Here is a 27,831-nt window from a genome sequence, read left to right as displayed (position 1 = left end):
CTGCCCCACTAAAAGTCCCATCTCACATCAAGGTAGACTAGTGCTGCAACTAATTATTTTCATTATTTGTTGATCTGCCAATTAATTTTCTCAATGAACTGATTGCTCATTTGGTCTTATAAAAGACAAGAAAATAGTAAATAATGTCCATAACAATTTCCCAGAGTTTGAGTGGACATATTCTAATGCCTTTTTTTGTAAGACCAACAGACCAAAACCAATTTTTTTTTACCTTTTACTAGCAAAGTCTTAAACCAGCAAATATTCACATTTTTGCTCTGAAAGTTACTCCAGATAAATCGTTTCGGCTCTAACGTATACTTAAACAGTTTCATTGTTTATGGTACTTTACACTACTATAGAGCATTATTTGTGGAAGAAAAAGACATTGACTGTCTGACTGTGATATCAGTATGAAAATTAAAACATGGTCTCACCTCCCAATCCAGAGTTTCAGGCTTCAAACTGAACGCTCCTCGACAGTAGTTACATTTCAGCTGGACGGTGTTGTTTAGAGTGGAGAGGGGTGTCTGTCCATTGGTGGCTGTTTGAAGAGTAGCATTCTGCAAAATCACATGGAGAAAATTAAAAATTTTGTCGCGTTGGCTTTCTACCTGTTAAAAGGGAGTGTTTCCTTGCCCTTGTTTCCAAGTGCTTGCTCATGAGGTGAATGTTGGGTCTCTGTAAATATAACTATAAAGATTACGGTCTAGACCTGCTCTATATGAAAAGTGCCCTGAGCTAACCCCTGTTATGATTTGGCTGCTGTATAAATAAAATTGAATTGAATTGAATTGAACTTAGAGCCAACATTTCTAATGCTCCTCCTGAAGTATCTTGATAATTGATATATCAAAACACATCACCTGGCTCTACTATTGAGGTGATTAATGAAACTAATTAACGCACTGGCTTGCAAATATCTCTATGCCCACAAACTTGCTTTGCACGTGGGTGGTATTATATGAACTCTAAAAACCATGTTACCATGTAGTGGCAGTTTGAAGAAAACTAATTTTCTCATTACTATGCAAATTTATGCAACATGCTGATAAAAAGCTTATCAGGTAATGAACTCTACTGAGGGAACCTGTGGTGGTCTATGTTTGTGTTTTCAGCTCCTGTTCTTATGAAGATGTGTCAAATGGGTATATGTTAGAGGTTAATGTTGGTTTTATTTACGCAATGCTGACCATTAATTTTTTCAGGTATAACACAATTTTATGTCCTTACTAATTTATAGAGATCATTTCACTAGTTCTGAGTGTAGTTTGATCCATTTATCTGAACTATTTACTGCAAGGCATCAGTATGTATGTATGCTTGTTTTCAGCAGCATCCTGCTTCGTCCTCACAGCAGCTACACTGCAGCTGCAGAATACAATATAAGGTTTCCTTCAACCTTATCAAAGAACTATTGTGGAAATGAATCCAGGACACATCAGAGGGACACGATGCAATGTCCCCAAGTATGACTAGTTAATTTGCATTTAAAAACTTTTTTTTATTGTGTTTTCTGATTTGAAATGAAACAAGAGCCCCCACCTGGAACTTGGTAACACATTGTGAGCTGCAGAAGTTGAGGATGTTTCCCTCTGGCAGCGTGGCCTGGTACTGCGGTAATGAATTCCTCTTACAGAAGTGACACGTGGGCTCCGTATCTACACACACAGACATTAAACATTAAAACTTGCACAAAAATGCATCTATCATACATGCTTGTGTCCTTTTCTTATTTTTTTTTTTGGAAATGGTAAGTAACTACTCTTCCTACTTGTGTATTAGATGTTTTAAAGTTTGGTAAGGCCCCTTGGTTTGCTGGGATGAATACCAATGACCAGGAGTGAACAAACAGGTTAAGTGGAGCTTTTCTCTGCTGCTTTGTCAAGTCAGTTATCAATCATCAAACAAAACCAACAAACAAACCAAACCAAAATACATTCAGACAGAGAAATAGATTCATTCTGAACACAAGCAGTAGGCTACCCAGCCCTTATCAGGATAAATTCTCATTATGTTTCGCTGCTGCCAACTCGCAGCCTAATCTTGTGTCACCGACATCTGCTGAACATTTTATGGGACCTATGGAAATGTGCAGAACTCTACCTGGTGGTCTTACATATTCTGATCTAAACAAAAAAACTATCACGGTGAAAGGTTCAAAGTGAAAGGTAAATTCTGGATGACCCTCAGAGAAAATAATTACTATCCCTGACCGTGGAAAGTTTGTGGTTCAGAAAATTTCTTTTCCAAAGGTTTGTTAATGCTCTTTCTTGTGTAGTCTGGTTACTCACTGAGAAAGGAGGGTGACCCGAGTTTGCCCTTGTTCATGCAGGTGACAGAGCAGTAGGAGCCCATGGCGCTGCCTGCTCCGAGGCTGTGCAGCACCTCACCCGTCTTGATCAGCGTTTTGCAAGTCAGGCAGCTCGCAAGTTTACTGTGCGCCTGGGACAGAGCGGGAAAACATCACATCAAACCACAGCAGACATAATGTTCTGCAAGAAATTAAAATCAAATTAAGATCGTGATAAAGCTAATTGATTAAACAATAAAAATGTTTTTATGTCAGCTTATTTCAATGAACAAGGTGCTCCAACAGCTAAAACAATGATAATTTTTTTCAATAGTTTTGAGCTGTTTTATTCACGTAACAGTCCACACAGACACCTAAATAAACAGTACCATAATGACAAAATATCCATGCATAGCATTTAACATGGTGGAGGGACATAAAAAGAACACCAAGAGAAACAGATTCTTACAAATTGTTGGAAATCCCGATGTATCCTTTTCAAAACGTTAGAGGAGTAAACTGCCCAAATCTAACCGTGTACTTTAGCCAATAGTCTTGATGTCTGTTTTGTGATCCATTTCTTACTACTTGGCCACAGAAGTACACAGATTACACTCTTTGTCCGATTATTACCACAGTGACTAAAAGTAGCAGCGTCAGCTCTGGAAATCTATTATTGCACTACTTGATAAAATGTATGTTTAATATGTGCTGTAAGACCTGGTATCTTTTTCACTTTTATTCAATTAATCCTATGAGGTCAAATAAGGGAGAGCCAAAGATATCTGAGTGGAAAATGAGGCAATATTCATCAGTGTGCAAAGCTGTAATCACTGAATTATTTTTAGTTCAAAAATGCATTTAATACTAAGAAGCATAACAGAATTTAAATTCCTCTCCTCTCTCTTGCTGCAATAAGTTTGCCAGTTTTAAGTCTCTGTTCTTTTAGAAATGTACACAATTGAGCTGGTAAGATATAGCAAAGAAAACAAATTTAAATACCCCATGGAGACAGGAAACTTTTGTCTACAAGCCTCTTGGTTAAATTTTCTATCACTGACATGAGATGGACCCTGGTGGTTTCCTCTACTTATTAGTAAAATGTCCACTAAGCTGGTGTTGCCAAGCAACAAATACAATTCTAACCTGTAATTTCAACGCAATTTAGTTGTAACACGTTCAGCAAAAACCGAATAACAGAATAACCAGAGGTTTAAAAGAGATCCAGAAGTGTGCTCATTAAAACCTTCCTATCATCATGTGGAGACTCCTAGTCCATCTACACAACTGGCGGGTCAAAAAAAATGACACTGGCTGGTAAATTCTATAAGTCAATCAGCCATTACGATCAAGCCAAAATAAAAATAAAAATAAAAATAAGTAAATAAAAACAAAAAGAAACCCAACATGCATATAAACATTTGCAGAGAAGTACTGCAATGAAGAGGACATTTTCGGTCTCTCTATGTTCGTCTTCGACGACTATTTGTGATGAAAGAATAATACAAATAAAACAAAACCATGCTGACCAAACCATTAGTAATAGGTGGTTGTATAACATTAATTTACATGTTCAAAAATAGTATATATCTAATCTGAAAGTTTCTTTTATTAGCATTTCCCTTCACATTTCATGCAGACATTTGATTTTTTCCCCCCCTTTTCTGAACCAAAGTCATCATCATTTGAATAGGCCTTTTGTTTTTCTGTGGAAATTTTGTAGATAAACGGAGCTCATGTTCAATCTTGCCCACTTGTGTGCGTGTTTTTTTTAATGTTTTACGGAGGCGAGTAACAACGGCAGGCTAATCATTTTACTGTGTTTACATTTTAGTTGCTGTGGGTAAGTTTACTAGCTGTGAGGAATAGGAAGGGTCACCACAGCTCAATTAATATAAAAGAAACTTTGACATATATCAGAGCTTTGGCTGTCAAAGCAGAGTTGCAATTTTAAGTGGATATTTAATGAAATAAATGAATCAATCACATAGGCTCCAATCTGGCAAATTTTACACACCTGTGGCCTGTGGTTGGGCCTACAGTACCTGCTTGTACTCCCTGATGCAGTTCTGGCAGCAGAATCGTTTTTGTTGGCCATCGACCAGCAGAAAGTGGTTGGCTGACGCTCGGCTGGGCAGGTAGTCGCCACATTGCTCGCAGCAGTTCATGATCAACCCGTTGGCCCTGCGGTAAACGTTGAAACATGCGTCGCTGCAGATCTTATGAGTCACAGTCTTAAAGCTAACCTCGTGCCGGATCTGTAGACAGAGAAAAATGCAGAAGGGGCACCAAGGGCCTGATTAACTTTAACTTCATTTACCTGTTTTTTTTTTTTTTTAAATAAATGGCGCACTTCTCTTCAGTCTGAGAGGAATGTACATATGCATCACACTTTGATTCATTTAATTTCAATGGACTTCTAGCCTAGCAGGAGCAAACCTTTTAGTGGAACTCCAACAGTGACTGAAAATGGAGGCTTCTACACCTCTTGCATGTATTTGTTTTGATGTGCTACAGACTAATTTGTCCTTCAAAAGTTGTCATAGGTGTGCGAAATTAATCAACACAGATATTATCGGAGCATGAATACACACAACACCACTGAAGGATTCCTGTCCAAGTAGCCATTTCACCTCACCACACATCTATGACAAATGGCAAGGATGACAGCCCAAACAACAAAGCATAACAAGCTTCAAATTAAAGTCAAATAAAGCTACTGGAATCAACAGGAAAGAAAAGTAATGCTTTTAGATGTATACATAGGTCTACTGTCCACGTTATGTACTTTGCGAATCATTTTAGCATAGTTTATCAGGGATAATGCTTCCTTTTATATGCAAATGAAATCAAGACGGAGACATAAATAATGCACATGACTTTGAGATGTCACAAATGCAGATAGTTGTGGTTGCTAGGTGACAGTAGCACTGGCTAGCGATGAAAGAGTGAGCTAGAAAATACAGTAAAAAAGTCTTACCAAGCTCATAACTGAATGGATAGTTCATTTTATTTTGGATTCTTTGAACAGTAATGGAACTAGGACCATCTCTTGTTTTACATAACAAATGAATTCAACACAACCACCAACCAACTAAGTAATCCTTCATTGTGAGGTGGGAGGAACTAATGTACTCTCCTGTTCTTGTATGTGGTGGCCATGGAGACTGAGCTGAAGGCCTGCTGAAAACGGGCCCCTAAGAAGCTATAATGAAATGGGGAAATGGAGAAAAGAAAGAAGGCAAGAAAAGACAGTAAAAAGAGTGAATGAGAGAACAGTGAAGGTAGACAAGGAGCAAGAAAGAGTTAAATACTGAATGAAAGTGATCTGGGGAGAAAGAAAACAAAGCAGAGAAAGTGGGACAGTGACAGACAGTTGTTTAAAACAAACATCCAAGACAATGATGTAAAGGATGAAGAGAAGATGAAGCCTAAGAAGACTAAGTATCTACAGCCATGCCAGAGCTCCTGGCTCTCTCTGTATTGGACTATATTACAGTGAAAGGTGTTTGTAAAGTTTCGTTCACCCTAAGGGAATCAGAGTATTAGGGACACCTTCAGATTGTATTACACTGCGTAGGTGTAACTAATACACTGGTAAGTCAGAGAATGCCATTAATGCCCGTCAACCTGTTTCCCTCTGCTCTCACTTTTACTTTTTTTGCCCATTGCTACTCAATTATTAATTCCATTGTCATGAATAGAGAGGCATGTGTCTTGATCTGGCTAAGAACGACAGATAAATGGGCAATAGAGGAGTATGTGTTGTCAAGTGTGACAGGCAGACTGACCTCTGTGAGCTTTCCGCAGACAGTACATTTGGTTTTGAGGCCCGATTTGGGCGGGTTTTGCTTGTTCTCATATGCGCCTAGGCAGCCTGTGCTGCAGAACTCCTGGAAAGACTCGCTGGAGTCGACCTGGGCCACGATGGTACCTTTCATGTTTGTGATGTCCCTGAAAAACACAAATACATCACATAGTACACATAGCAGAGCATCTAGAGAAAATTTTACATCAGTTTGTAAAAAAAAAAAAGTAATAGCTGTCTTTGTGTTTAAATATTGTGATTCGGATTTGCAAAGATATGAACTCAAATATTAAATGGGACAAACAATTAACTCAAAAAGGCTCAAAAAAGAACAAATCTTTTACCTTAATTGAAACTCAAACTGAAAAGCAGATTTGGTTTATGGTTACAACCCCACCACTTTTGAATGTACCCCACATGTACAATCCTAAATTCGAACCATGAAATGGCGCCTGTTTATTGGGCTTCCAGCACCTTCTGTTTGAGACTCACTTTTTGCACATGGTGCAGCTCTTCTTGGGGGCGGGTTTGTGTGAGAAGGCAGAGAGACAGGTGGTGGAGCAGAACAGGTGTGTGGAGCCTTTACGCTGGTAGGCTGTTTGGCCTTTCTTCAGAGGCTTTTTACAGTTAGCACAGGTCACCTGGAGTGAACAAATACAACAAGATTTAACTGCAGGGGAGTTTTACAATGGAAATAAGTAATCTATGACCTTACTCTATTAGGTGCCAGTAAAAGGAGTTTTCCCTTCTGTACAAGCTCTGCAGGTACATTTTGGTCATGTAAAACATTTTCAGCCTTGTATCCAAAGAGACTGTGCACTTTGGGTCTATACATTTAGCACACCCTCCTCCAAACAACAGCTGGTTCCCTTTCAGCTGAACCAAAACACAGCTAACAGACTAAAATAGGGCACTGAAAGTAAGAGAGACATAAGAGGAATAAGAAAAAACCAAAAAAAAACCAAAAAAACAAACCTACATTTTCTATTACACAAACCGCTGTTGCACTCCCATCCAAATGCAGTAAAACAATACAACTAAACTGCAAAAATAGTGTTCATTGGTTAACACAGGAAATATACGATAACTGAAGAATTAAACGAGGTAATGAATGCAGGAGATTATGTGTTAAATCCCACATGTTGTTTAAAATTAAATAAATTTCCGGTTTGTCTACCATGTTACATTTATACTAATTAACCCATGTGGTGGCTGTAAAGTTGCTACAGAGTGAATTCTGTGACAACTGGCTGTGTAAATGTATGCACAATATGCACAGACACAGTACTTCTAACTGCAGTCATTGCATTTAGTTACTGTGCCACAACCGTTTAACAGCAGGGAGACTATATTACTTCACATATACTTTCAATGGAGCATCGGGATTGCCGCAACATGCTTTATATGAAAATACAATGCACAGATACTAAAGTTGCATGGACAACTGAACCCCCAACTCTGGATTTAAAGTTGTAAAATAAAATAAAATTTCTAGTTTGTCTGCCATGTCAATGTCCTCCTGTACATTATGAACTACACCTAATGTAACAACACCGGACCTGGATGAAAAGAGTGGATCACCTTGACTGTCCTGGGCTGTTGCTGGGAGCCTGAGGAGGAAGTAGATGAGGAAGACTGGCCTGGAGGTTTGGGCAGCGAGGTGGCTGGTGACGGGGAATCTACTCCTGTCTGTTTTTGGTTGCGGGGGACTGACGCTGACTGGGAGATCCACGAATCTGGAGGGAAAGAAACAAACAAAGTTAACAGTTGTCTCCATCCTGCAGGTCTTTGTTTTTCTGAGTTGACAATTAAAACAGAAAATGTAAATTTATCAGGACGATTCAGTTTGTCAGAGCAAAACTGAAGCCTTGTCCTAACTCTGCATTTTATCCATTTCCCTCCTTTTGGAATTGCCTTAACTTTGGAGTTGTCCTCCAAAAATAGAGTCACAAATGCTACTGGTAAAATAATGAAATGTGACAGCACTTGTGAATTATGTACACTTGTACATAATATTATCAGGTACTAAGCACCAACCCTTGGTGCTTTTCTTAAACATTTTGAAGAAAGGTCTCTGAAAATTCAACCAATTTATCTCATGTCTTAATGTTTTATTGGTGAAATATGTCGAAAATATGTGATAACCCTGTGCACATAGCTTTGTGTACTCAGGGTCTATGGCTGTTTTGCATGGTTTAGGCTAGGTCCCTTAGTTTCGGTTAAGGGATCTCTTCATACCACAGCAGAACTGAAAAACCAAATGCGAGCCAGGTCTTACTGCCCGGCAGCCACTGTGGCTGAATCAGAGCGAAACTCTGCAGCCAGATTCCAAAGTCTTGTGGAAACCCTTCCCAGAAGAGTTGACTGAAATCTTTAAAAAAGTATAGATGTCAAGTATGGGTTTCCATTTACTTTTGGCCATACGGTTTATTTCATTGCATCTTTTTGTATTTTATTAATTCAACATCCAACAACCAACTTCTTTAGCTTCAGAAGTCTGGGCATGTTTACCTTCCCTGCATTCCGTTCATGAAAACATTTTTTTAAGATTTATTTGCCTTTTTTGTTTTTGTTTTTATTGGACAGATGATGGTGGAGAGGCAGACATGAAACCAAGGGAGACACAGGGGTATGACGTGTGTCAAAGGTCCCCAGCTGGGAATGAACCAGGGACATAGCAGGCATGTGGTATGTGCCTTAACCATTAGACTACCAGGGCGCCCCAAAACGTAGCATTTTGACCAATCAGATGATAAAATATCAATTTTTACAACTGTATCACAATTCTGGTTAAAATGACAACCAGGAAGTAGCGTCACAGTTCATGTTAACAACAATCCATCTGGCTTCCACTGACACAGCTTCACACTTGTTGCATCTCAAGTCAAATCATGGTTTGATGTTTTTGTGGTTGTAAAGCTGGATAAGATGCTGCGCAGCAAGAAGTGGCAGCTTAAAATGCGATTCTGACGCACTGACTTAAGCTGCAGATGTGAAACTATGATGCATCTGAAAAAAGTAATCCTTCAGAAGCCAGCTTATGAAGAGAGTATCACTGCAGTCAACAGCACCATCTGGAGCCCGTGTGGAGCTAGACAGGAACATAAAACTGTCTCAAGATGAGTCCCAATGTCCCACTTTATCAATTCAGACTTTAAAGCCAGCGAGTTGGCTCAGAACTGCCCCACCATGAAAACAGAAAGTGGCTTACGGTACAGGTGGGAACTATTTAAGCCCTGTGTGCACACTCTCCGTAGGTCTGCAATGCTGCAGATTTTGCTCCAAGCAATTACCCACAATTCATAGTGTTCTAATGTTGAAAACAAGTATGACAGGGGAGAAGTTGGCAAGAACAAGTTTACAGTGTGATTCTTTGTCTTATGAAAGCATGATTTCACAAGACGCTGTCCTATTATTATAAAGTGTATTGAGCCCTTACACCCCTCTACACTCATTGCTGCTTAGCACACAGTGATGTTAATTAAAGTCAGTGATGGTTGACTAGCTAATACTTGTTACTCTATTTACTTTGCATGCAACTGGTCAATAACCTGATTTTTCCCTTACTCTCCGCCTTTCTCTGCTGTTTTTCGCCAGATGTAAACATCATCTCTGAGTGGTATAAGAGTTTTTTGTCTGTTTTTTTTTTTTTTGTCAGAATTTAGACCGACAGCAAAGACAGATTGCAGCGACAGAAAATACAATTTTTCCTTACTTAAATTCGCCTGAATTTTACCAACAGCCTGATGTTTAGCTGTAGAAAAATGATTTATTTAGGTTTAAAGTATATCAATTTCTGGTTTAACTGAACTTTGGATCTAATTATTATGGATGTAGTTAAAAGCAACAATCTTTTTTTCCACCTTCCTGTGTTGCTGTGACAGCAACGCATTACAAAGAGCCATGTCTGGTCCTTTCTGGTGCACATACACTATTATAAAAACCCTGTTGTGACACTCAGTTTTAAGTGTATACATAGCAAAGAATTATTGTTTCTCCAGCAAAAGTATAGCTGTGGCACCAAGCATTCAAACCAAAGACGGCCCTGTGTTAAAAAACACAATGGGCTGTATTGGTTGAGGTGCGTAACTTCAGGTACCAGTGAGATGATGAGACAAAGCATCCAGGAAAGCCAGTTGGAGTAATAGATCGAACAGTTTGAAGGCTTATCTGACACACAACACTGCACAATGTTTTATAATAATACGAGGAAGGATTTTACAACTCTGGAAAATTATCACAGCAGTAATCATTTAATCCTCTGTCATGACGAGCGCAAGGTAAACTGCTGAAATATGCTGTTCACATTACAAATAAATCCAGCCGGAATGTGTGCCAGCACGTATTTGATTAGCCAACACTGTGCTTTGCCGGATGATGTTGCATTGTGTTGTGGCAAAGTTGAGCCAGGTTCAACTTTTTTTTCAGGATGGCCCTGCGTTTTAATGAATGAGGGGACAATGTTTTTTCACTCAATGTGCAATGTCTATCTGAACTGTGTTCATTAATCCCTTACCCCAAATAAAGAAAGCTGGTTTCTTGTTTACATAATGTTTCAGTTACATTGTTAAAGACCCACATCCATTTTATGATTGTCTCAGGATTTTAAGGTAATGAATATATCGGCCGATACTAGTTGGCTGGTACCTGAATGACTGTAGCATTCCTAGACTGTATCCAGGCTAATGTGCCATTCTCCACTATTCTTCTTTTTTTCTGACTTAGTATGGGGAGCCCTCAATAGAGTCCTGCACCGGGTCGAGTACCCTGCAGAAATTATGTGTAACGGGCAAAAAATATGTTTATATTAATTCACAGGTAAGGGCATGGGTAAAAATGAACTAAATGCTTACGGGCGGCGTGTGAAATAAACATGAGAATGAAAAAATTAAAACAGATAACAGAAATGAAAAAAAAAGGCAGTTTTTTTAAAACATCTAAACCAGCGCAATTTTTTTCAAGCCTAATTAGCCGCCTGCAAGCCCTGAGTAATTACAATCTGGACGAGTTTGAAAGTGAGTGACAGGAATTAGAGATATTTACGGATAACGGGTTGGTTCCGTTACCAAACTTTGCGGGTGCAGGGCAGCTGCGGGTTTGCTAAATTGGACCCGTGCAGGACTCTGGCCCTCGATCCAAAAGAGGTGGTAAATTAAGAACAGAACTAAACAGCAATTTCACAGAACAAAGTTTTGAAACAGAGGAGTGAGGGCTGAAGGGACACACTTGCCAGTGGAGGCAACTAGCAGGTTTGTCAAAACAAAAATATAAATTTATGAAAGTAAACAGAAACATCTGGCCAGCTATCACTCATAGGATATGGCTCATTAGTTTCAGGTGAAAGTGTAATGGAGGTGTAAGCAAACAAAGCTAGAACTGCAATGACCAAAGTCAAAGGTGGCGCTTCATTTTGATCACAATTGTAACATTTTTTTCTGTGAGAACATGCCAGGTTAAATTTCCCTCTAGATAATAAATTCGTCACCTGCTCTGTTGTGTGTCCCTGTGTCTCCATTCTGTACCAGCTGGCCCATGGGGCCTGAGCCCCGCCCAGGGTTGAAGGAGGCTGTTGGTCGACCAGATGGGGTGTCGGGATTCAGGCTGAATGCATTGCTTATCTGCAGACCATTTTCCTCTGCCTGGCCTTCACCTGCCTAGACACACAAGTTGTTTAGGTTAGGTTTTCACTTAAGTGACAAAACATTAGAAAACAAAGTGATAAGGAACCAAAGACACAAGTGTGCCATATGTTGTGCAGTGTGTAAAACTCTAACTAAAGGAGAAGCCAGTGCATCTGGGATAAATAAATACTGGCATAAAATATCAGCTCCCAGCAGTGTCATTCCTAAGGTATCGTTATCCACTTTGCCAAGAATAAACCTGCTATGCCAAAGAGAACACCTGCTTGCATGTTTACCAGCACAAAACATCAGAAGAACTGTCTCTACCTGAAATTAGTTAACAGTGTTTGACAGAGGAGAGGTGAATGTAAATTAGAAGACTGCAACATGTAAAAATAAAATCCATTCTGTTGACTCTCACCGCTGTGACAGCCGCTGCTCCTCCCTGCAGCGATGTCACCGAGGTTATCATCAGGTTCATGTCTGCCTGGATGTCCACTGGATGCTGCGGACTATTTACTGCAGAAACGGTGGAGCTTCCTTTCTGGCTACTGGAGCCCAATGTGGTGACGCTGGCGATCCTGATCTCTGAATCTGGCTCGGTGCTGCTGAGTGCACCTGGCGAGTGGGATACGGAGGAGCCTCCAGGGGGTACTGGTGAGGAGGAGGAAGTGTCTTTCTGTTCAGAGTCCTCCTCATCATCAATGACAATAGGCTCTGCTGTTGTGGTTGGAGGTTTTGGAGGTGCTTCCACTGTGGATGCGCTGGAAGACGCAGGAGGAGTGGGGGTCTCGGAAGGCTTTGCTGCAGTGGACATGTCTAGAGATGCCACAGACGCAGCCAGCTCTAGGCCGTCTGTGCTGGGCGTGTCTTGGGAAATGGTTGTGGCAGAAGGCTGAGGAGCCTCCTCCCCTACCAGAACCACATCATCATCATTGTCCTCTGTGCTGCCCTCCTTTGTGGCGTCATCATCTTCCGTTACCATGGAAACTGCCTCCCCGGCCTCCTCTGAGGAGGGCGTGGTCTTTTGCTGGGGGGAAGGAGTGGCATCCATGGGCTCCACCCGCTCCCCTGCCTCTTCTGCTACGACAGGGTTTGGTTCTGACTCCCCGTCCATCGCTAAGGCAACCACCTGGCAACACAAACAGACGGCAGTTAGGAGACAATTAGGTGAAGCCAGCACCAGTGAATGGTTTTGTGATGTCTGCCAGCTGTACAGGTAGCTCAGGTATCCCCACAGATAAACTCCGCCCACACAACCTCCTCCTGCCTGGTGAAAACTCATTGCGGTTGTTATAGCTATCACCTTTTCTATGTCTATCATCATTAGCGGATTTTTTGTCATATTTGATGGTCAGTTCACCAAAAATCTTACCTGTGGCCTATATAGCCATGCAAATAGTTCGGATTTTATTTGCCCAGGGTTTCAGATATTCGTTGAGTTTACGGAGCCTTTAAAACATCCCTCTAACTTTCAACCAAGCATCTCCTAGATATGAGCCTTTGATTTCAAACTACAACGAAGCTGAAACTCCAATTTGACTGGATGCTCCGCTTACAGTTGGAGTCCAAATGAATGCCTTTGTGATGCTGGGGCAGTGATGAGACCATTTCTCCTGTATTACTTTGCTTAGGTCACCAAGGTCCATTCAGACTTTATATTTTTAAGGAAATTTACAATGAGCACACATGCTACCAAGAGAGAAAAAAGAGGAAAGAGAAAGACGACAAAGGGATCCCTCAGAAGAGAGTCACACCACTCCAGACAGAGCTGAAGAAGAAGTACATTTCAGGCTTCTTCCTCTGTATCTGATGAAGTGGCTCAAATCATGGTTCTTTCATCAACTTAATAAGAACAAATAACAGTATCAGTTTACAGTGATACAAGTCCTTTCGGAGACATAAAACCTGATAAAAATAATCACTGGTTGCAGCATCATTAACAGCAATTAATCTGCTGATCATTTTTCAGATTAATCTTTAAGTTTGTTATATTTACCCAAACTCAAGGAGATGTATTCAAGTTGCTTTCTTTATTTGACCATCAGTCGAACACCAGAATATATCCGTTTTATTGCCATACATGACAAAAAAAAGCATTGATTCCTCTCATTTAAGAACCTAGAATTTGTGAATATTTGGAAATTTTTGCTTTGAAAATTTACCTAAAAACCATTTATCAGTTATCAAACATTTGACAGATTGACTAATCAATTGATCTCCTTGATAACACTTTCTTCAGCACTGTTAGAATTCTTAGTAAATTACTGGTAGAACCAAAATTGAATTACATGTTTATGCACTTTTATTGCAACCTTTGTACGGATTTGTCAGCTCCTCAGAGTGTAAAGCTCTGAAATCTTAAGAGTTATTACTCAGAAACCTTGCCCTTCTATCTTATTAAAACACTTTTGCTGAGACAGTTTTACCAAAATAATTCTATTTTGCTTCAAACAAATATATTGATTAGAGCTGCAACAATGGATTACTTTCAAGATTGATTAGACTACCAGTTACTTTCTCATTTAATCGATTACAAGTTTGGTCTATAAAATGTAAGAAAATTGTTAAAAAAAAAAAAAAAAAAAAAATGTCTCTTATAATTTACTACAGCCAATGAGATGCATTGTAGTGTCTTGTTTTACCTGACTCAACAGTCCAAAACCCAACGATTCAGTTTACAATCAAATAAGAAGAAGAAAAGCATCAAACAGTCACGATTGAGAAGCCAGAACGAGCACAGGGAGATGTATTCAAATGTCTTGTTTTTGCAATTTTTTGCTTGAAAATTACTAAAACGATTCAATGATTATCAAAATAGAGGACGTTTAATTTTCTGTCGATCAACTAATCGTTGCAGCTCCAATACTGATAACGTGGAGGGATGGTGGAGGTCTTTGTGATCGAGAGTCAAGCCTTTTCTTTCTGGTTGCATTTACCACAGGAAAGCACTATGAAAAGGGAGGCAGCTAAGGCTCAGCAGAGGCAACAGTGGAGGCGATGTCTCCACGGCTGAATGTAGACTCCAAAGAACTGCTACGTGCCTGTCGAGCAACGGGGGCAACTTTGCTCCTCCTCATCCTAACATATCTTCCTCCTCCTCCTCCTCCTCTTTCTCTCTTTCTGTTATCTACCTGTCCTTACCCAACTACCCTGCACTCTACTACTCCTCTCACCTGCTGTCTTTCACATCCCTCCATCCCTCCCTCCCGCCCTGCTCCTTACCCCTACGTGATGCTCCACACAGCCACTCTGTTGTTGCCCCCGGCAACCAGTGAAGCTACACCTTGGTTGCCGTGGTGACAGTAAGGCCAACCACCACCACCACAGGGACATGTTCTCTGTGCTCTACATCTGGGCGCTGAAGAGTTGGCTGACAAAATATTTAAATTATTTCGATATCATCCTGTGATACAGAAATTAAAAACGGCTATTCAGGAATGTATATGCAGTGCTCACCATCAGGGTTTCTGCAGGGTTCACCAAATTAAATTTAAGACTTTTAAATAACAAATTGAATGCAATTTAATACCATCACCAATTTTTCACCATCATAGCAGTTAAAATCTGAAAGATATCACTGAAGAGCAGTAGGGGTGATAAGAACCTAAGTGCATTGATTTATTGATATTTATCACATTTTTCAGCTGTATACAACAATAATTCCTAATAATAACATTAATTATTATAAATGACCTGGATAAACTGCAGAAAATAGATCGATGAATGGATTAACCGGTTAAAAATAACTAATTTATTTCAGGTTCACATATAATTTTACATGCGGTCAGAGGTCTGGAACATTAGCAATGAAGATGTGCGAGCCAGTTTTTTTGCTAAAATTCCATAAAAAAAACCCAAAACATTTTTATCAAAATTAAATCATATACCAAAACAGTTTATTCATAGCTAAAATAACTGCCTATCTCAGGCTAGAGAAAATATTTAAGACCTTTGCAAATTACATTTCAAACTTTTTAATACCACTAAAGACCTTCTTTTGAGTAAACTGAAAACAATGCTTTTAAAGACTTTTCAAGACCTGCAGACACCCTGAACGTTAACATTCCTTTTAAAAGTGAAGTGTTTCCAAATGTGGGCTTCTTCAGTATCACTATAAATCAAGAAAAAGAAGAAATATAATAAAAAAAACATTGTAGGCTGATTTGGTGCCAGATTCATGATCAAATATTATTTAAAGCACTTTTGGGGATGTCTGCACTTTCTATGTTTATCTGTTTCTGTCAAAATCTCCTTTTCATGTTACACAGCCAGTGAGGGTGGCTGTAAGCCACACATCACATCACTGCTGACAGCTGCAGCACAGAAACACGATAAACACACACACACACACACACACACACACACACACACACACACACACACACACACACACACACACACACACACACACAAAGAGAGAGAAAACACACACAACAGCTCTTCACAACATTTCTCTTCACCCCGACAGTCAACCAGAACAGGAAGGGCCCGACAACACCTGAATACAACCTTTAGAGCTATAACAGAGCACAGCCTACACTACATAAGAAGCCAGGTCACTGCCATGACAACACTGCGGCAGCCATTTTGCCCCCAGCACTGTGGGGTGCATCCAGTAAAAGTCATAGTGCTATGGTGGTACCTCGGTGGGAAACAGGTAGACCTTTGAGAGGATGAGTGTTGGTTGTTTTTTTCTCTCCGGATTTTTTAACTGTCACTTTCCCCACGTGTAGGCTTCATGACCAAGTAGAGTTTTTTTGGTATGGTATGGTAAATGCCAAATATTACTGATATTTTTAGTTCATTTCTAATGGTTAGAAAGTTCATCCTTTACACAGACTTTCCTGATTCATGCCCAGTCCCAATCAGTCTCTGAGCTGATGTGCTTTCCACATCAGGTGAGCCCGACCTTCCCACAGGGCTCAATGAAAAATCACATTTACAAACTGGAAAACATCTCTCTATGACCAGAGATTATTTCACACAACAAGTATCTTGAGATGTAAAGTCTCACAGCTGTCTACAGTCAAGTATAAATGAAATCTGCAGTATTCATCTGTCTGTATTTTCCAGAATGTGAAGTCCGAAAACTTCTACACCTTAAAACTACATTTATTTTCCACTAGTTTGCTTCAAGCATAAAAAACAGACTTCCTGGGATGTTTTTGTTTATGGCGTACTTTCAAAAAAATATGGAGTTGATCTGCTACTGATGGCTGACATTTACTTCATACTAATGGCAAGAAAAAGGAGGTGGACAAAATAACAAATGCCTCAAATCCAATGTGATGGTCCTGCATCAGGGATGAGTATAATTTAAACATTTTCAATAAAAGTACAAGTACTATACTTGGGTTGCTTATACCAATACCTTATTTTGAGAAAGTGTTTTTTATTTGTTTTTTATTTAACAAAAGAGGCCAAAATTCTTAGATTTTATTGTTATCTTAACACAAACAAATTTACAAAAACTTTTCCTTAATAAATAAAATTTGATATAATATGATATAATGTGAATATATAATATTGAATATTGATTTCAATCTAAAAGTGCATTACCAATATGACCACACATTAAATGTCAGCTTTTGGTACAGATGCATTTTGAACAGTACCAGAAAAGTATTTTTGTTTGATACCAAGCCCTGATAAAAAATAAAATTCTGACAACAAATGAGCAAAACTGTGAAAACTATATTAAATGCAGTGGTGACACTGACTAGAAGGCATTTAATGGGATATTTGCTCAGTAAAGCCTCAAACTAAACCCGCAAAGGCAAATATCAAGGTGAACCAGCACCTCTAACTGACTCACCAAAAGTCAAACATTTAACACCTGTATTCACAGCACGCCAATTAGACACTTGGACCAGGACCATACATTCAGAATATCATGCTGTATTGATTGTTTTACACCCCAACCCTTGTATAAAATCCGTGCTATCCTACCCTGACACCGCTATTACTGACCATTGGAAAAGGAGAGTTAAAAGATATGGGCTACATGAAAAATAATTTCCTAGTAATAACATTAACGGGTTACTATAGAATGGAAAACTTTGTCTGGTGTCAGTGCAATGCACTTTTAATTGGAGTTCTCCAGATGGGCTGCGACTAACGATTATTTTCATTATCGATCAATCTGCTTACTATTTTCTTGATAAATTGTTTTGTCTATAAAATGTCAGAAAATCTTAGAGAATGCCTGTTCTAAATTATCACAGTCCAAGGTGATGTCTTCAAATGGCTTGTTTTGTCCAACCAATAGTCCAAAACCCAAAGATATTTAGTTTAACATCATGTATGACGATGAAAAGCTTCAAATCCTGACATTTAAGAAACTGGAACCAGAGTGTTATTGGTGTTTTTGTCAGTATATTAACTTAAAAAAAAACAAAAAAAACAAAAAAACAAAAGCACAACAACAACAACAACAAAAAATGATCTGATTATCAGAATTGTTGCAGATTAGTATTGTTGATTGACTAACTCATTGCATGGAGTGGCAATGATTAATTCCTTTCATTAAAAACATCCAGTATTTGATGGTTTTTTTTGCAATTGAGGGCAAGAAAAGTTCAAATACGTGCTTGTTGATTTGTTAACATGTTTTGTATTTTTGCCTAGTTTCTATTAAAGTAAAAACAAATTAATTAATGTTTTTTCCTGAAATGTTCTTGAGTTAAATTGATGTGAAATGTCACTTGCTTGTGTTAAAGTTCATCCAGGTGTGTACTTCTGAATAAAAACACTGCATACAATACAACTACCCGACTGCTGCAACTCAGGCAGGACGTTGTACCAGTATACAGTATGTTTGCAGATCTACTTGATTGTAGAACACTGAAGCTGGAAGAGGAAGAGTTGCTCACGGTGACCACGTGACAGGAAGCAATAGCCAAAACAGCATGACATTCAAGATCAATAAGATGTTCTCCAGTGTTCAAAAACAGGATGGAATTCCAAACCATCCTCCAAGCACAGTGACTGTGAGTGTAATCCAATTCGAGCTGTTATTTTAGAAGATATAATACAACCCTATGTCTAGAGACCTCATGTGTGAGGGTTATAACACATCTGTCTGTGACCGTGGGGTTCAGCGGTGTGAAATTATAGGTAGAGGACTCAATGGCACCCATATCCCATGTGCAACACTTCCCCAAAGCCAAACTGAGCTACTGCTGCACCAAAAAAGCATCAGAGGTTTTTGGCCTGATATTACACCAACAGAAGGAATCTATGTGCAAAACAACTCAGGAGTGCTCTGAGGGGAAAAAATAGCCTGGTCTAGACTCAGTTCAGACTGCAATGCAGAGCTATGAGCCAAGCTGCATTCACGTGGATGAGAGGGAAACGAAGATCCAGCGTTAATGAGCTCTGACATGCAACCTTGCTCCCAACGTCAACACCAGGTGGACATAGAGGTGGTCTGGCGCTGGGGTGAGACTGCCTCCGTGCAACAAATCCCTCAGCAGGCAAGGCTGTTAAAATCAACGCCTGCGCCAGGCCAACCACAGCCACATCATCACCTTACATAGGTGCTCCGTCTACCTATCCAACGCAATCAGCTTGCGTATGAAGCCAAGTTGACATCTTTTTTTTTGTTTTTTTCCCCCCGGCAGGTCACAAAGTGGAGACATGCAGCTGTTTGCGCCAGCTGCGCAGATAACGACCGACTAATAACATATTCAAATCAAACGCCTGAGATTATTATATAAGGCTTATGTCACTGAGAAGTGATGCGTAATGCGCAGCCACCAGAGCATCCCCCAAGGCCAGCTGATGGGCGAAAATATAGTCCATTCCGGTTACCTGGCATCTGAATGCAAAACTAAACCCGGACTATTCTGAGCTCCGCGCATCCGACGAGCTACACTCTGAAACGTTAAGGGAAAAAAAAAAAAAAAAAATCAGCACACAGGGACAGCCTGTACCAAGCTTTCAGGGTCCGCTAAAGTCCCCCTGGCCGTGCCCTTGATTACTAACACCGGCTAGAAGCTCAGTTCCATGACGAGGACCGCCACAGCACCAAATCCGGTCCAGGCACCCGGTTACCGCGGTGGCTATCACTCGACCTGATCCGAGCTTCTCTTCTCTCTCTCTCTCTCTTTTTTTTTCAATCGGTAATATTTAATAAACTTGGCTTTGAAGAGCAGGTCCGAAACTTTAATCAAGGACAATAAACAGAACCAGCACTACCTGAGCCGCGCAAGTCTTCCATAAATAACCCGGGTAAATGCGAGGGTAGGTTGGCTTCCAAGTTGGGATCCAGAAGAAACGTGGTTCAGGGTGTTCCGTTCCGCTCCGTTCCCACCCCTGCCCTTCCTGGCGCAAACAGCCATTGGATTAGCGGCGCATCGAGGGGAGGAGAGCAGACACAGACTGCGCCATTGTTAAAATACCACTAAAAATGATCACAACTTATTCGGATCAAATTGATAAAAATAGACTTTATTCACACTGACACTCACTAACACAACCCCCTGACGACTGGCAACGTGGGGTTATACTACACAACCCCCCCCCCCAAATGCCTCCAAATGCTCCTCCAGGTTATTTCTTCTGGTCGCACACATGCCAGTGCCACCGCATCAGCCACTGAATCCGAATAAAAACCCCGATTTTTGTGATACCTGTGACGCCGGGGTTTTAATTGGAAAGTTACCCTGCACGGAGTCCACCCTGGCGCAATCAGTGGCAGATGTACCCGGCCGCCGCAGGGGGCGCCCTAGCGTTACGTATCACAGGAACTGTCTTCATTTGTGTCGTGCGGTGGTAAACAACGGGGCTGAAACGGACCTCCGCACCTTGTTTACATGAGTCTCCCGGGAGTTACCGTGACCCAAAGCCAGGTATAAGCCCAGCATTTTCTCAGCCATATACAATTTGCCCCCCCCCGCCCCCCCACCACCAACCTCCCCCTCCCCCTCCCCCTTTCCCTCCTCCTCCTTCCCCAGCGGAAAACAGTACTGCCTGCCGTCCGCCATTAGGGAGCCAACTGAACAATACTGGAGACTAGAGGCGGCAGCGGCCACAGCACACAGAGCGGGGCGCAAAAATCTGTCCAAATTAACTGCTTATTGGTCCCCAAACGTGTGTCCTCGCCCCGGTGTGACCCCCGTGGGAGTCCCCGGGCATCCGCCTGACGCCCCGCACAAGTTCCCGAAACTTTCACTGAATAAGGGGTAAAAGTGGAATATAAAAAAACGTCTGTGAAATTCTCTTACCGGAGGAGAGCTCGAAACGGTGTAGCGCCACTTTTGTGTCTTGACATTAATCCCGGGGAGCGCGTGCGCACAACGTAGAACTTTCCACTTTCCGTCCAAAGATCGTCCATCGCACAGATGGCTCACTCCGTACAGTCTTCATTAGAAAACTGAAAGCAAGCACACATAAGTCTGCGGCACTATCTATCTATCTATCTATCTATCTATCTATCTATCTATCTATATATATATATGTATATATATATATGCACACATATATATATATATATATATATATATATATATATATATATAGGTAATGCAATCAGTTGGCAGTTTATTAGGAACACCTAGGTAAAACTAATACAGTCTAAAACAACAGTCCTGCAATAAGTCCCCCCTTCATGAAGGCTATAATTTTTCAATCTGTGTTAAAAAAACTGTTTTAGAGAAGTGAGTTTGTGGTGCTGTTGAACTCGTAACTTACACATTGCACATTAAATTTCAGGAACAACTGGAAAAACATGTGTTTGGAAAGTTCTGACCGGTAGTGTAAATATATGAGTGTGTGTGTGTGTATGTGTGTGTGTCAATATATATATATGCACATATATGTATGTATGCACATGATAATCTGTCAGTGAAAAGCAGAAAGTATTACTATGACTGCAATTTTATCAATATTCTGTATGAATTTTATTTTACAGGACGTAACACACCGATTGGAGGCCTGGTGAGATTGTGAAGTAAAGCATGTTCACATGTGTGTGCACAGAGGCCTGTTGTTTCCATAATCCGCCCAAGTCAGTAAATACACAGTTGAGGAGCTAATAGACACAAAAAAAAACACCGGTACGGCTCTTTAAGTCCCTCTTGCATAAAGGCTCACGTTTACTGTGGCCGAAGGTAGAGGCGGAGTGAGACCTCATCATTTATTATCGTCTCTGAAGGCATCCATTCGTATTTCTTAATTTCTTTCTAATTATTTTTTTATTTTTTATTTTTTTACCCTGGCCGCGCAAGCGCAGGAGGAGCAATCAGCGGTTGCCTGGCTGGCAATTAAAATGCTCCATTAAGCTGACTTTAACCTCACCGCCACATATCACATCTCCCGTGTACAGCGAGTCCAGTTCCAGCAGGAAAAATGACATGCTTCGGTCATGGGAGGCCCTGGTCGAGGCGCTAAAACAGGCTGCACTGAAGTACACAGCTCGGGTCCAATCAGGAGCAAGGAGCCGGGTTGAGAGAGTTCATGTTCTCAGCTCGGTCGGCGCAACATCGGGTTTCCTCACGTAATTTCATCCAGACACACGCAGGAGAAACCAAACGGCAGGGGGTAAATAACTAATAATCACATCGGAGTGTTGCACACAGCTTAGGAGCATTATAAATCCACATTGTATTCGTAAAAGGGAACTAAAAATACCTTCAAGTGTACAACAGGCCAATTTTGGGTCACAAGAAGAAACTTGGGGATTGGGGGGGGGGTGGAGGTAAAAAGTCAAATGAACTGATGATTTCGTGGTTAATATGGCGGATCAGGTGCGTTCAAATGTCTCGCTGAAACGTGCAGATCGGATCCACGTCAGGGGTTAGGCGGTGCAGGGGGGGGACTTTTCAATCTCTGCAGCCCGTCGCGTATCCCCCAACTCACCGGGTCAAAGGCGGCGACGGGTGGAGGGACGGGACGGGACTGGACGGGACGGTTTTTTTTTAAATGTCGAAGCCAACTGGCGGGGTTGCCAGATCTTAGGTCCCTCGGTTGCTGAGCAAAAATTGAGGCGACCGAGGAGGAAATGCCGAGCGATCCCTCTGATTGGTGCGAAACAGCCAATATTAAGTCCGTCCGCCTCTTTATTATACATTTGACCTTCGTACGGTTCGGCGCATTTTTAGTCTGAATTTGTCAATATTTCACCTCGGTGCCACTTTCCGATAAGGCGCCATTTATAAAGTGTTTGTAAGCTGTAATAATCAACGGTCAACACATCATCCGCTAACGCTCTATAGATCAGTTATAAGCCGTTAACAGGCTCAAGTTTCGGGTTGCCAGATTGTGGAAAATCCTCCTCTAGCGCGACACGTCGCTTGTCTTGTTTTTCGCTGAACTCTTTAATTGATCGGGGAGACCGCCTCCACCGGACCGTTTGACCGCTCATCCTCTGGGAAAAAAAAAAAAAAAATGGCTGCGGGACGCCTGGACGGAAATCGGCGGCGCAGGGGCGCTTGAGACGGCGGACGCGGCGGACTGCTCAACTTTTTTCCACTCAGCGGCACGCCCGGCCACGGCGCCGTGCCGACGGGGGCTCGTGGGACGCCGAGACGCCCGCGCCGATGTCACGCGTGACGTTTCCGCCAGGAAGCGCCGCTGGCTCGCGGTGAAGCGTGACGTCCCTTCGTACTCGGCGGCGCTCCGCCAACGCCCGCGACGGCTTCGACCAGCGGACGGAGACGCGCGGTCACGTGGTCGCCGGATCACGTGTTGTTTTTTTTTTTTTTTGACAGGTCCCACAAAAAAAAATAATCGGTCAACCCGGAAGTTGTTCTTATTAATGGCTTATAACGGATCTATAAATCGTGATTGGTTAACCGTTAGTAGAGCCGTTAAGTGGAGCACATAGATGGTGCCTCATCAGAGATTGGTATCAGTATTTCATTCCACCATTCGGGGGACTGGTGGCAAAGTTGGCAGCAACACCGCCGCTGTGGATAAAAACTAGTCTTTTGCAGTGGCGTAAAAGTAATTTTACTCAGGTACCGTATTTAAGTACAATTCTGAGTTACCTGTTGGCTGCTCTACTTGAGCCCATCCATTTTGTGTTACTTATTTTTCTACCACACCACACTTCAGGGGGGAAATATTCCACGTTATAAGCCACTGCATTTATCCGGCAGCTGCGTATGTTAACTTTTTGGCTTGTGACCTCTTTTTTCGGCTGGAGCTTCTTATCATGTTTCAGGTGTCTGTGAGTTGTTTCCACCAGAGACACATTTCTCCTCCAAACTTCTCACGCGGTATCATCTGAACAGCAGTTTGAGGCCCCAAGAGGACCCCAGATTCTCAATATGTCGCAAAAGCTCAAACTTTAGAGAAAAGTCCATAATGTTAAGACAAATCTGTGGATCGGAACTTTTGTTTTTACTTCTTTCCTCCCTCATTAATCATCTCACGACCCCTCGGATTTATCCTGTGGCCCTTCGAAGGGGGCCTGACCCATGGGTTGGGAACCACTGGACTAAACCAGTTAACTGTGCAGTAAATAAGAGTTTTTAAAACAAGCTCCCACTTGAACAGCTACAACAGTAAAATGCTGCTTACACACTGATGCATCAGTAATAATCTATAATGTCACATATAGTAATATATCAGTCTCAAGGGACATTTCAGTGATTATTTGTACGGATCTGACTGTCTACTTTTTACACTCGATGCAAGCAAGCCGCACTATATAATCATTTGATTCCTCTTTTCTCATCAATAATACATTTTGTTTTTGCCCTATATCTGTCTGAGCTGAGCTCAAATGCCAGCTGGCCTCTTCTCTGGGAGAGGTGAGACGTATCTAAAAGCCCGTCGAGGGTTTTCACGACCACATTAACCACAGTTTGCACTTTTTCTCCTTTTTTCAGCAGCAGCCTTGTGTGCAACTCAACTAAACTAGCGGACAAAGGAATCTCACGTCAAGGCCCATTCATAACATTAATCTTTTCAATCGTATCACAAGAGCCCGGTTGTCATGGAATTGCAGATGATAAAATTAATTATTACTATTATTATTTATTTATTTATTTTCTGAGCACTTTAAGGACTTCTCATTCATGTTGGTTCAAAATCTGAGCTCACTGACCTTGGAAGCAACGGTTAAAACAAAAACCAGTCACGCCGCAATGTCCCTCTTGATCATATCACACAATCCACAACTAGACAACAGAGGCAAATCGTGTGATATTCGTAGTAAGGGTGCTTTGACGTCACTTTCCGCCACGCTCTGTAAAAGTGCAAACGAAGAGCGTGACGTAGACGCACGAGAGCCAGACCTGATTCCGTAATGTAGCGAGGGAACGTGTTTTCTTTTACAGTGAGCAGTTCATAACTGATCCACAGGAAAAAGTAAATGCCACCTTCAGGTTAATATTTAGTAGATGCACCTTTGACCAGTGGTTAGATGGTTAATACTGATGCATCGGTGTGAAAGCAGCATTTTTTGCCGTTGTACTGCTCGAGGTGGAGCTAATTTTAATACTTCATTTACAGTTAGGTAGTTCGGTCCAGTGGTTCCCAGCCCAGGGGTCGGGATCCCTCCAAAGGGGACACCAGATGAATCAGAGGGGTGGTGAGATGATTAATGGGAGAGGGAAGGAGTGGAAAAACAGAGCTTTGATACACAAAACTGGATTGATTCTTTTGGCGAAGTACTGGACAATGTGACCGTCTTTGGGCCTCAGTATCGAAAACCCAGCTTTGGTGGAACTGCTAACAACTCATAGGCGTCTGAAATGTCTCAGGGGGTGTCTCAAATACCGGTTTAATCTTTAACAGTGTGTTGGATTTTATAGGCATATCAAATTTGAATCAGAACAGTAACAAATAACTATCAGTGTCAAATAAATGCTGGGGAGTAAAAAACCTTTCCCTCTGAAACCTGGGCGAGTAGAAGTATAAAGCAGAATCAAATGGAAACACTGAAGTAACGTACAAGTACCTCAGATTTGTACTAAAGTACAGTACTTGAGTAAATGTACTTAGTTCCTTTCCGCCGCTGCCTTCGACGGTTACATTTTTGAGTCTGTGCACATCTGGACGCTGCGGTTTTCCAGCACACTTCATTTTAAAACTGCTCGAGCTCTGTCACATTGCATCTGGACCGTGAGGGAGCAGCGGTCTACCAAGTCCTGTCACAAATTCTGGACTGGACTGGACTAGACTGAGATCTGGACTCTTGAGCTCCATGACATTGTTGGTTTAAATCCATCCCCGTGTAGCTTTGGCTTTTTGTCCCTCCCGAGCTGCAGCTCACTGGCAGGATTTCCTCCGGGACTTTTCTGTTTTACTCAAGGGGTGGCAAGAAGTATTCAGTTCGTCTCTACTTAAGTGAAAGTTTCAATGCCACAATTCAGAAATACTGCAAGTGAAAGCCCTGTATTTATAGTCTTACTTAAGTAAAAGTACAGACATATTAGTAGAAAGATGCACTTCAAGGATCCAAAGTGAAAGTACTAGTCAATGCAAAAAAAAAGGCTGCTGTGATGGTGAAATTATTCTAAATTATATTATTGCTGATACATTAACGTGTAAGTAGCATTTTACTGTTGTAGCCGGTTGAGGTCGGGCTCATTTAAACTACTGTTAGTTCATAACGAGTATTTTATGAGACTATGAGACGTTCTGTACGTAAATATTTACGTTTTTCGATCTGAAAAGTAACGTGTAACCGCAGATGTCAGATAAATGTAGTGGAGTTGATGTATAAAGCAGCAGAAAACGGGAAGAGCACCTCAGAATTGTACTGAAGTACAGAAAAGTAATTGTGCTTTCCACTACTGAGGAGACAGATTTATTCTGAAGTGATCGAACTTACTGCACTCCCAGGGGAACCTTCCCCCGGAAAGGTGATCTTGTCCTTAGGAAACTGCCTAAACCTTTCAGCTCCAGGTGTATTTGACGAAACATCACTTCTCACTCCTGGAAAAGCACGCAGGTGATCCCAATTCAAAACATTATGCGACTTCCAAAAGCAACCCGCTGCAGTAGTGATAATCTGGGTGCGTCATAAAGACGGGAGTGAATACCATTTATCTATGTTTTATATTTAATTTAGATGACTTTGATGCATTTTTTTTTTTTTTTTCCTGTTGATCATGAAAAGATCAGAGGGGTCGAACACTTTTCATAGGTGCTGTACAGATTGGGTTAGACACAGAAGCTTTTTTATCTTCACCTGCAGGTGCAAGAAGCCACATGCGGTTCAGTATCTGCACTTTACCCACATGTTCATCGTTTTAAAATGGAGTATAAATGCGTTGCTCTCTTGGCATTTCGACCTTAAGGGCCAGCAAACCATCAAACTGCAAACTGTCTCACATCTGCAGGTTGTTATTTCGTGTTTTTATGCAAAGATCACTGGGAGATTGTCGGGATAGAGTTGAAGCTGTACTAACAACGTGACTGTTTGATGAGAAAACGAAGAACCACCACCATGAAAGTCCAAAGGAAAGAAAGGAGCTTTCTTACTTGGACGAGGAGGGGAGCCCAGCTTTTACTGAGATCACAGAAAGTTTACTTGTGGCCAAGAAATCATTGCATGGCGAAGAGAACAAGACAAGATCAGGAAATAACAACAACAAAAACAATAATAATATACTATATATTGGATTACTTTTTTACTACTACCATTTTAATGATGATAACTTTTGGAGTCTGGCAAGATGAGGGTAATAGAGAAGCTACAAGCCTCCCTGATGATGGTATAGTAACGTCCTTTAATCAGCTGATAGAGGAGTAGTATCCACCCATTTATTCAGGTTTTTTTTTTCCTAGTCTGTGATATGGTTCTATCAATAGGAGGAACTTTAGAAGAACCCAAACCATCTAAAACTGAGGGTGCACTTAATAATCCCATTAAGCAATCAAAGGCTATCTCCAAGTTACATAAAATTAGCTGGAGGGGCCATCGGGACACAGAGCCATTTAGACAAAAGTGGGAAAAGGGCTTAAGAGCTCTGCCTTTTTTCTGTTCAAAAGCATGTAACTGCGCCTACAGTGTAAGGCATAAACTACTAAAAAAAACTAATTTGAAAAAATGTGTTTTGCGCTCCTTATCATGTACACCAACCTCAGCTTTTCCACTTAACTGAAAACTCCCTGTGTGACGAATGAGACGGAGAAGCCAGTGTGGAAAT

At 41.2% G+C, this 27,831-nt stretch overlaps 1 protein-coding gene across 1 annotated transcript in view; it reads right to left on the bottom strand.

Moving 5' to 3' along the window:
- Window positions 1–21,053, bottom strand: part of zmym2 (zinc finger, MYM-type 2) — a 38,940-nt gene extending 17,887 nt beyond the window's left edge. The window contains exons 1-10 of the mRNA XM_040148126.1: window positions 20,953–21,053; window positions 12,144–12,854; window positions 11,587–11,755; window positions 7,683–7,837; window positions 6,594–6,742; window positions 6,085–6,247; window positions 4,339–4,551; window positions 2,295–2,445; window positions 1,546–1,661; window positions 438–563 (exon numbers count right to left, since the gene is read on the bottom strand). Coding sequence (XP_040004060.1) covers window positions 438–563; window positions 1,546–1,661; window positions 2,295–2,445; window positions 4,339–4,551; window positions 6,085–6,247; window positions 6,594–6,742; window positions 7,683–7,837; window positions 11,587–11,755; window positions 12,144–12,839 — 1,938 coding nt within the window. The 5' untranslated portion in view covers window positions 12,840–12,854; window positions 20,953–21,053. The remainder of the gene's footprint in view (window positions 1–437; window positions 564–1,545; window positions 1,662–2,294; window positions 2,446–4,338; window positions 4,552–6,084; window positions 6,248–6,593; window positions 6,743–7,682; window positions 7,838–11,586; window positions 11,756–12,143; window positions 12,855–20,952) is intronic.
- Between the last annotated feature and the right edge of the window lie 6,778 nt (window positions 21,054–27,831).

This window comes from Xiphias gladius, chromosome 16, assembly GCF_016859285.1.
Source record: "Xiphias gladius isolate SHS-SW01 ecotype Sanya breed wild chromosome 16, ASM1685928v1, whole genome shotgun sequence".
Lineage (NCBI taxonomy): Eukaryota > Metazoa > Chordata > Actinopteri > Istiophoriformes > Xiphiidae > Xiphias > Xiphias gladius.
This window is presented reverse-complemented; position numbering and strand designations above follow the sequence as displayed.